Source organism: Lottia gigantea (assembly GCF_000327385.1).
Source record: "Lottia gigantea unplaced genomic scaffold LOTGIsca_11, whole genome shotgun sequence".
Classification (NCBI taxonomy): Eukaryota; Metazoa; Mollusca; class Gastropoda; family Lottiidae; genus Lottia; species Lottia gigantea.
The window spans coordinates 3,486,375-3,496,331 of record NW_008707001.1 but is presented as its reverse complement, the minus strand read 5'-3'; the positions used below and the strand labels follow the sequence as shown (position 1 = coordinate 3,496,331).

At 34.8% G+C, this 9,957-nt stretch overlaps 2 protein-coding genes across 2 annotated transcripts in view; both read left to right on the top strand.

Moving 5' to 3' along the window:
- LOTGIDRAFT_156599 (hypothetical protein) overlaps positions 1-7,041 on the top strand; it is a gene marked incomplete at both ends in the record, with an annotated part of 9,538 nt that extends 2,497 nt beyond the window's left edge. Inside the window, 3 exons of the mRNA XM_009047230.1 lie at positions 3,267-3,557; positions 5,951-6,032; positions 6,759-7,041. Coding sequence (XP_009045478.1) covers positions 3,267-3,557; positions 5,951-6,032; positions 6,759-7,041 — 656 coding nt within the window. The remainder of the gene's footprint in view (positions 1-3,266; positions 3,558-5,950; positions 6,033-6,758) is intronic.
- Positions 7,042-8,974: 1,933 nt separating this feature from the next.
- The window catches only part of LOTGIDRAFT_110151 (hypothetical protein), a gene marked incomplete at both ends in the record, with an annotated part of 2,646 nt that continues 1,663 nt past the window's right edge, over positions 8,975-9,957 (top strand). Inside the window, one exon of the mRNA XM_009047229.1 lies at positions 8,975-9,211. Coding sequence (XP_009045477.1) covers positions 8,975-9,211 — 237 coding nt within the window. The remainder of the gene's footprint in view (positions 9,212-9,957) is intronic.

Sequence of the window (9,957 nt, the reverse complement as noted above, 5' to 3'; positions counted from 1 at the left end):
GGCCCCCCCCCCCCCCCCCCCCCCCCTTACCCACCTCCTTTCAGTCATTTCTAGATACGCTCTTGTACAAGGCTTCTCTGACAGTTTGAGATTGACCCTGAGACGCCTTTTCCCTAATTGAACCCTGCATGCTGATGCACTATTTCAGAAGTCCAATAAGAGCAAAAACGTATAAAGAGCGAAAAACTATTATTCAAACTCTAGACAGATGTATTTTAATAGGAAGCTTGCGTATAAAATAAAAAATGAGACAGTACTTTCTTTACACAATTAAATGCCACTTTTTCTCGAATCGGATATACTTTAGAGTAAAATCTACTGCGTCCCGTTGTCGAATATAAAACGTTAAAATTTTGAAAAATCGGTCGGTGATCGTATTGCTTTTACGTAATAATATAACCAATATTGAACTTGTTGTTAAAAACATTGCAAGTTTTTAGATTATTACCAAAATGGTTTTTGAAGAACTCTTATTGGTGTGTCTTAAGTCCCTTTTACACCAGGCCGCTATAAAGCGTTCCTTTTCGGTAAAATGTGCCGATTTAGGCCTACATTATAGTAAACTTAAGTGGTCTGAGAACGGCTCTTTAGTTGTAGTGTAAATGAATTGCATTCTTGGCACGGTTATCTGCGGAACTCTTCTTGAAGAAGTTAAAATTAACCCTAATGTAATGTGGATGTAATGAACAATTTCCCTGAATAATGACGAAATTCCACGAGAAAAGGTAAAGGTCGCCTGTGAGGCATGCGCAGTAACGCGTTCTCGGAACGGTTACCAATTCTGGCCCATTGTAACGTGGTCTCGGAACGCTGGACCGTTTACATTACACAAAATTCATCCGTTTTGATAATTGTTCTCAGAACGGATAAAGTTTCTTATGTAAAAGGTGTTATATATTTTTTATTAACCAATGGGGTCATAATAAACATTATTGCTTTAAGATAATTGTACAAATAGCGTCACACAGATTCTGGTTGGTTTCTATCACTATTAGGCCTTTATCCGGAAAACTGACAGCTTAAAATCGGTGCTCTTTTAGACAATAGGCACGATAAACTCAACATAATTTCCGACAACGGGTCTCAGATGTCTGGAAATTATGTAAATACGAAGATCAGAAGTTTTGAACTTTCTGATAACTGGTTGAAAGCAGACGTAGTATTGAATGCATTATGTACTAAAAGAATGCAGACGGGAAATTACCTAGATTTCTGAGACATAATGAATGAAGTTTCCGTAAAAGAAGCCCGTTCTAAACAGCGGAACAATGAACTGAAAAGGTTACTGAGTACAAGAATAACATCTAGCTGTATAAAAATGAACAATACAGGTTGTGTGCAATAATAGACATAGGTGTATAGGTGAACACTCGGACAGGACCTATATTTTCATCTAACCTTTTATAATGTTTGAATCCTTCTAAAAAATTTTCGATTTCTTATGTCGAATATATATGTCAAGTTTTTTAAGTCGTATTTTTGGAAAATTTTATCTTAACATAGGAGAAAATCGATGTATCCAGGATGCCTTCGTATAGATGTCTACAATTTTGAACTATTAAACGTTTTTCTTTTGTTACTTGCTCTTTTTGCGCCAGAGCTTTAGAATAGATCTATAGAGCATCAGGAGAATCTATTATCTTAAACCTTTGTCATGGATTGACTGACATTCTTAGGCTACATCATGGCACCAATGTCAAGGTATTACGAAGTTCATCTTATACCTTGACATGATAAGGCAATTGAACCTTGTCTGAAAAGACGCACATTCGTTTGACATGACATTCTCATAAAGAAAGATGTACTTAATTGACATGACATTCTCATAAAGAGACACATACCCGACTGACATGCATGGCATTCTCATACAGAGATACACATACTCGTCTGACATGAAATTCTCTTAACGAGGCACATACTCGTCTGACATGTCATTCTCATATATAGAGATGGCATTCTCATAGAGAAACATTGTAATTGTAAACATACTCGTCTGACATGACATTCTCAAATATCGAGATACATACTCGAGGCATGGCATTCTCATATAGAGCCATACTCGTCTGACGTGACATTCTCACACAGAGAAACATACTCGTCTGGCATGACATTCTCATATATAGAGACATATACTCGTCTAACATGACATTCTCATATATAGAGACACATACTCGTCTAACATGACATTCTCATAAGGAGAAACATATTCGTCTGACTTGACATTCTCATATATAGACACATACTCGTCTGACATACATTCTCATATATATAGACACGTGCTTGTCTGACATGACATTTTCATAAACAGAGACACAAACTCGTCTAACATGACATTCTCATATATAGAGATATACTTTTCTGACATGGCATTCTCATAAGGAGAAACATATATGACATTCTCATATAGAGAAACATACTCGTCTAGCATGAAGTCTCATATTATAGAGACACATACTCGTCCAACATGGCATTCTAATATATAGAGACACATACTCGTCTAAGATGACATTCTAATTATATAGAGATACATACTCGTCTGGCAAGACATTCTCATAAATACAGACACAAACTAAGATAACATGGCATTCTTATTTTGAGACACAATCATTAGACATTCTGATTTTGAGACACATATGAAAGTTTGAAAAATCAATGTACAATACCTGTAACAACACAATATCATAAATGTATTATTTAATAATATACGAAGAATTCTGTTATATGTTTATTTATTTACGACTCCCATGTAATAATCAATATTAATTTATCGAATATTGTGTGCAAATTCAAAAGATATGTCAATTATTATTATTTGATTCTGTCATATTCCGCATGATAAAAGTTTAAGAAATAATTGCCGTGTCGCTTGAGCAGAAATAACAACACTTAATAGCATTAAACTTTTCTAAAGGAAACATCTCTCGCAATTTGACATAAATATTTTCAACAAAGAGGGGTACTTATACCTCGACTTCATAGTTCAGTACGATAAATATTACTTTATTTACAATTTCTCAACATCAATGACTCATATTCTATTAGACTAGAGCTCATCTCATTCTGACAAATCACTTGGCCACAACGCCAATATATTCAGTATAAACCAAAGTTTTGATACAATTTCTTTCAATAAATGCCTTACCACGAGAATTCAAAACTGTTTATTTATTTATTTTGCAAGCTATGTCCGACTGATTTTGATTAAAGGTTAGAACTTATGTATTGGTTTAATTTCATTATTCATTAAATCTATCTATTTATTTCAGCTGGGAACCTATGTTTCCACGGTTCGTGTTCTTATTACTGTGATACATCACATGCTATTTGTGGACAACCAGATACTTTAGAAGTTTCTTTAGCGACTTTCCTTCCCCCTGAGGAGGTGGCCGATAGGAAAACTTGGAGAAATCCCTGGAAAAGATCTTATAGCAAACATAGGAAAGCATATTGGGAAGTGTATGACGATTTGTGTGAAAAAGTGAGAAACCGCCCACCCTATAATAAAGGCAGGCGTTTATTGGATCTTATGGATTTGACTGTTTTTGATTTTATAATAGGTAAGTAAGTTCTTTTTATTGGGGGGGAAGAAGTGGGGGTATGCCTACTGTGATTTGCGTCCGTAACCCTGTTTGCAATCTGCAATGATTTCATGAAAAATATTTGATATTTAGAAGCTTCGCGTTGGATTTATGTGGTTTCCACTTCCGTAATCCGTGATCTGACGACATTATTATGCAAAGAGTGTTCTAAGTCATAAAATTGTTCAACCAATCAAAGTCTATGTTTTAAAGATCTACTAGGTTAAACATTGATTTGTACTGTTAGCCCAGATTTAACTGTGTTCAAGAGAAAAGAAAAAAGAACACAAAACTAAAACTAAATCTGTAGCTTAATCCGATTATGACTTAATGTACATTAATCTCGTATCTTTTGTAAGATTTCTTGAAAAAAGACTAAAAAAAATAGCTAAATCTTGAATTTGAGATTTATGTTGTTTGAAAATATATAACAAAATAAGCGGATTGAAAATGAACTCGGTTAATAACATGTAACTAAACAGATCTTTCTTCCAATTTCAATTTATTTCCTACGACCGTCCTATAATTAACCAAATCTGTAGTTAATACTGAAGAAATATCTCGTTATTTTAAAACTTGGTGAAATTACTTAAAATCTATGTTACAAAAAGTGAATTTTTATTCATTTAATTTGACATTTTTGTGCTTTTCTCTGCAATAAATTATATGTTTGGATGAAAACCGACGAACTGAATAATATTAAATAACTTTAGCCTGTTATGTATTATGTATTAGGCATATTTGACAAGACTGTGAAATTTTAGCCTTTACTGAATTTAATTTAAAATTCACGTTTTTCACCACATCATTGTAGGTTTTATAACGGCAATGCTTAGCTGCTAAACCATGAAATTCTTGTTATACGATTAAATAGAAATATTCGCATAACAGCAGATCATGTTTTGCTTGATTCTCATATTTTGAAATTCTTTCACAACAAATTGTACAATTGATTAGATTAATACGGTCATATATGTTCGTTTGAAATCTCATTGTTATCAAATCTGACGTCAATTTTTCATTCGTAAAGGAGATATTTATTGAAGTTGTGCTCTATCACTTAATAATCCTAATAAATTTTATCTTACTGATATTGTATAAACCATCAAGTATTACTCCATAAGTTTTCAAATATTTTACAGCTACGTAATGTTTCAAATTAAGTTTAATATATTTTAACATTTATAAATCTACTGATACACGATCAAAAAGACCTTAAACCCATGTGTTGTATATTGTACTATATTAAGACACACTTTAGGAAGTTTAAATATGTATTAGTTTTAGAGTGTAGACATTTACATATAGAGTAAATATATATTACGGCAGATTATTTGGCGATTTTGATTTAAATATGTATTTTTAAAAGAAATTTAACGATTGTGGTGCGGGATACACAGGATATGCTGACCTTTCTAGAACACACGACATTTGATGTGTCATCTAGGCATCGTATCAGAGAGTCCACAATCGTACTCGTTTGTCTTGATGTTAGGGTGTGTGTGTGTGTGTGTGTGTGTGAGCCGAGCTGGCTCAGTCAGTTAGACGCTTGCTCTCTAACCTGAAGGTCAAGGGTTCTCGGCCAGTGGCTCAACTAGATGAGCTGGGGCGCGTGGGTTGGGGCCCCTCCCCTGGAAATTTGTTGCTCTTCTGTATTCTGGGACCCCTTTTTCTGGGGGATGGGGGTCCGTAAAAGTAGGTCGTAAAAGTAAGGTACATTCATTTCATTTGGATGTTTGTGTGAAAATTTATCAGAAACTAAACATAATAGATAAATATTTTAATCCAGAAGTAGTCCAGTTTGTCACGTTGGACTAAGAAAATAGTAATTATAAATTTTCATGTCGACTTACAGGTGACTTTCAGTTTTAATTTTAACATCAAAGTGGGTCATTGAGTGCGACTATGATATAAAGTGTTTGTCATAGTAATAATATTATTTATATAATCCTAGGTTTTAATTGTTTTCATTCAAAATTATTAAAATTTATCTTGAAAAATATCTCTGTGGGGCTCTGTATCTGTATTTCCCAGTCTGTCACAGTATTTTACCCTTCCCAGACTATCTTACTCTAAAATTTGTCTAAAGAGAGAAATAATGACTATGAAACACATAAGATAAAAAATAAAAATTATATTTTTGAGACGTTTGAGACATCGGACAATACATTAGAAAAGCGTAAATAGAAGCTATTCAAAGTTTCTCTCTATGTTTCTCACCAGAAAGTTAGAACCAACCTCTTTAAAATACCCTTTACTGAAACACCATAACTGATTTTCGCTCGAGGGGAACCAAGATTAGTGTTTACTTTATTTTTTAACAAGAATTGTTTATTTTTTATTCATAATAATTTGTGATTTTGTTTCTTCAGGTAATATGGATAGACATCATTATGAAACTTTTATAGAATTTGGTAACGACACCTTTCCTATACACATGGATCATGGCAGAGCGTAAGTAAATTTATTATCACAAATAGCCTTCACACACTCTCGCAACAACGATGTTGTCGCACAACATTGTTCACTTTTATTAAAGCGAAATATTTGATATCGCCTAATTATTAACTGATGAACAAGTGCCTGCTGGATTTCTGTTGTCGCAGAGGCAGCTTTTGGAAGATAATACTTGTTGCTTCAGATTGGGTTAGATATAAACAATATGTTTAAAAAAATCTTATTTCTCTGTCCATATTCTGTTTGTTCAAATTGTAATTGTAACTGTGCTTAACCTGGTAACCTTTGAAATTCAACTCTGACATGTATTGTGATTATACTGTAACATGTTGACTTTTTAGGTATACAATCGTATTCACTTTTCCGATATAAAATGCCTAATATCATTTATACCAGCAGAGTGATATTTCTGAGTGAATGCAAATGCTCTGTCTACAATGGAATAAAAAATTTTCTACAGACAACGAACTAATTTGAAATTTTTAATTTAGAAGAGGGTTTGCCTATCGCATGTAACTGCCATCGCTTATTCAAATCACTGCTATTCGAATTCATGTGATTTAAAATCAACTTATCATCAGATTCTCATTCTGAAAAGCGCTATGGGTAGCTAAAATAAAGTTCTATAAGCTTATGAACTGAACTATATTTAGACGGCTATATCCCTTTAATTCAACCACTCAACAGCTCCCTACTGTATCGTATTAACGTTTGTAATTCTAGGTTTGGTAAACCGAATAAAGACGAGATGACTATCATAGCTCCAGTGTTACAGTGTTGTTTAATACGATATTCCACGTATATGAAATTAGTTAAATTTTATATTGGACCACAAAAACTCAGTGAAGTTTGGAGACATTTCGCAGACAGTGAGAGTATAGCTCCTATATTACTAAGACCACATCTCATAGCCATGGACAGACGTGTGACGATTATATTACAGATAATTGAGAAGTGTTTACAAGATAATCCAGTAGATAAGGTTATCGTAGATGATGGAATTTAAGTCACAGGGCGGGTATCTGAAGCTTCAATAATAATTACAATATCGAGATAATCCCTCAACACCACAGGTATAAGATTTAAGCGATTATCTCGATATATCGGCATTTCTTAGTAATAATTCATTAATGAAACTTCAGATACCTGTGGTACAGATTGAAAGTTTCCATTTTACAAAACCAAAATTTCATTCCAAAAATCAAGTCTTAAAAGCTTCATAAAACAATTTACTGGCGGTTTAATGTACTTGCAAAAGAACTTAAGAGAGGATCACCGCCGCTGGTCAATGTCAGCAAGTTTCTCTGAAGCCCACTGTGTGTATGAATTGATCCACCACTACAGTCAATGTAGTGTGGTATTTGTAGTTATCGAATTCAAATATCCAAGAAAAGTTTAAATAGATCCAAGTAAAATGCGCTACTGGGAAACTGAAGTGCGAAAACTCTTGAAGCTTTTTGAATAGAAATTAATCTGGACAGACGAGACCAGAGAATAATTTTTTATTAGCTTGATACCAAGATCAAATCTCCAACACAACTGTCTTGTCTATCTGTTCCTTGTCCATTTTCGGACGAGCTTGAATAAATTGGTATAAGGGAAGTAACTCTTGTTTTAAAAATAATGCTAAACCACAATGGTTATTGTTTTATTGTGTATTTATTAATTGTTTCGGTGGCTAATTTATGTTATTCCAGAAATTGTTTAAAGATTTTATATACATTCCAACTTTTTGGTTGTTTGTCTACGCATTTATAATTTGTTAAAAAATGAACCAGTTGGAAATCAAGGTGGCGGTTGGCCAAGTGTGTATTTTATTAGTGCTGTCATTTGTTAAGTTGTCTGTTATTTCTTTATTGATTTGTTAACAAGTATTATTCTAAGTATGTCAAAGATATTTTTGCACGTGAGGAATTTTTCCAAAACATCAGTCTAATTGTTTTGGGTAAAGTAATCAGTATTTGAAACCTTTGGTTTTACTAGAAGACTGACTACACAAGCAAGATAAATGTTTTGAATCAATCCTTGTGTCTAGAGCAGGGGTTTTCAACCTTTTTCCGTCTATTAACTCTTTCAGGATCGTTGATCGATTGCATTACCCCTCTTTCACATAAGTCATACTATTTCGTGATTTTTATTTTTTCATATGAGAGAATACAGCCTGACTGAACACAACAAATTAAGTTATTATTGTCCAAACATTTCATGCTAGATTACACAGCACCTCAATACCCCCAGAAATGTCAAAATTATTCCTTTGGAGGTAAATATCCTCAGGTTGAAAACCCCTGGTCTAGGGTATAAATATTTTTGTCCGATTATACTTACATGTATGTTTTATTGTATCTTTAAAAATCATGATTTTATTTATTTATTGGAATAGGTCTATTGAGTTGATGAGGGAGAACTTACTTCTTAATTGAGAAGAATTTTGTGTTTTAAGATTTTCAGCTTTATATTTTATTTGATCCATATACATGGCCTGGTTTACTGATTCAGACATTCCATTTATCTTTGCACCACGACTTAAACCATCAAACACACTTTTTATACGTTTTTAGAAACCACAATAACGAAATTACAGGTGCCATTCTTTAATATTATGTATCAATATGCCTCCTTTATTTTTTGCAAAAAAATGTGTGTAAGATAGATGATAATATATGTGTCATAATGCAATTTATATAAGATGACACTCACCTCCCCTAACGCAAATCTGGACTCCTTGTACTTACAGACACACTAGTCCGGACTTCCCTAATCGTACTTACAGACACTCTAGTTCAGACTTCCCTACTCTTACGTACAGAAACACTAGTCCGGACTTCCCTACTCTTACTTACAGACACGCTAGTCCAGACTTCCCTACTCTTACTTACAGACACGCTAGTCCAGACTTCCTAATCTTACTTACAGACACGCTAGTCCGGACTCCCCTACTCTTAATTACAGACACGCTAGTCCGGACTCCCCTACTCTTACTTACAGACACGCTAGTCCGGACTCCCCTACTCTTATTTACAGACACGCTAGTCCGGACTTCCCTAATCTTACTTACAAACACGCTAGTCCGGACTTCCCTACTCTTACTTACAGACACGCTAGTCCAGACTCCCCTACTCTTACTTACAGACACACTAGTCCGGACTCCCCTACTCTTACTTACAGACACACTAGTCCGGACTTCCTACTCTTACTTACAGAAACACTAGTCCAGACTTCCCTACTCTTACTTACAGACACGCTAGTCCGGACTTCCTAATCTTACTTACAGACACGCTAGTCCGGACTCCCCTATTCTTACTTACAGACACGCTAGTCCGGACTCCCCTACTCTTACTTACAGACACGCTAGTCCGGACTCCCCTACTCTTACTTACAGAAACACTAGTCCGGACTTCCCTACTCTTACTTACAGACACACTAATCCAGACTTCCCTACTCTTACTTACAGACACGCTAGTTCAGACTTCCCTACTCTTACTTACAGACACGCTAGTCTGGACTTCCCTAATCTTACTTACAGACACACTAGTCCGGACCTCCTAATCTTACTTACAGACACGCTAGTCCGGACTTCCTAATCTTACTTACAGACACGCTAGTCCAGACTTCCCTACTCTTACTTACAGACACACTAGTCCGGACTTCCCTACTCTTACTTACAGACATACTAGTCCAGACTTCCTACTCTTACTTACAGAAACACTAGTCCGGACTTCCTAATATTACTTACAGACACACTAGTCCGGACTTCCCTACTCTTACTTACAGACACGCTAGTCCGGACTTCCCTACTTTTACTTACAGACACGCTAGCCCGGACTTCCCTAATCTTACTTACAGACACGCTAGTCCAGACTTCCCTACTCTTACTTACAGACACACTATAGTCCGGACTTCTCTACAACTCTTACTTAGG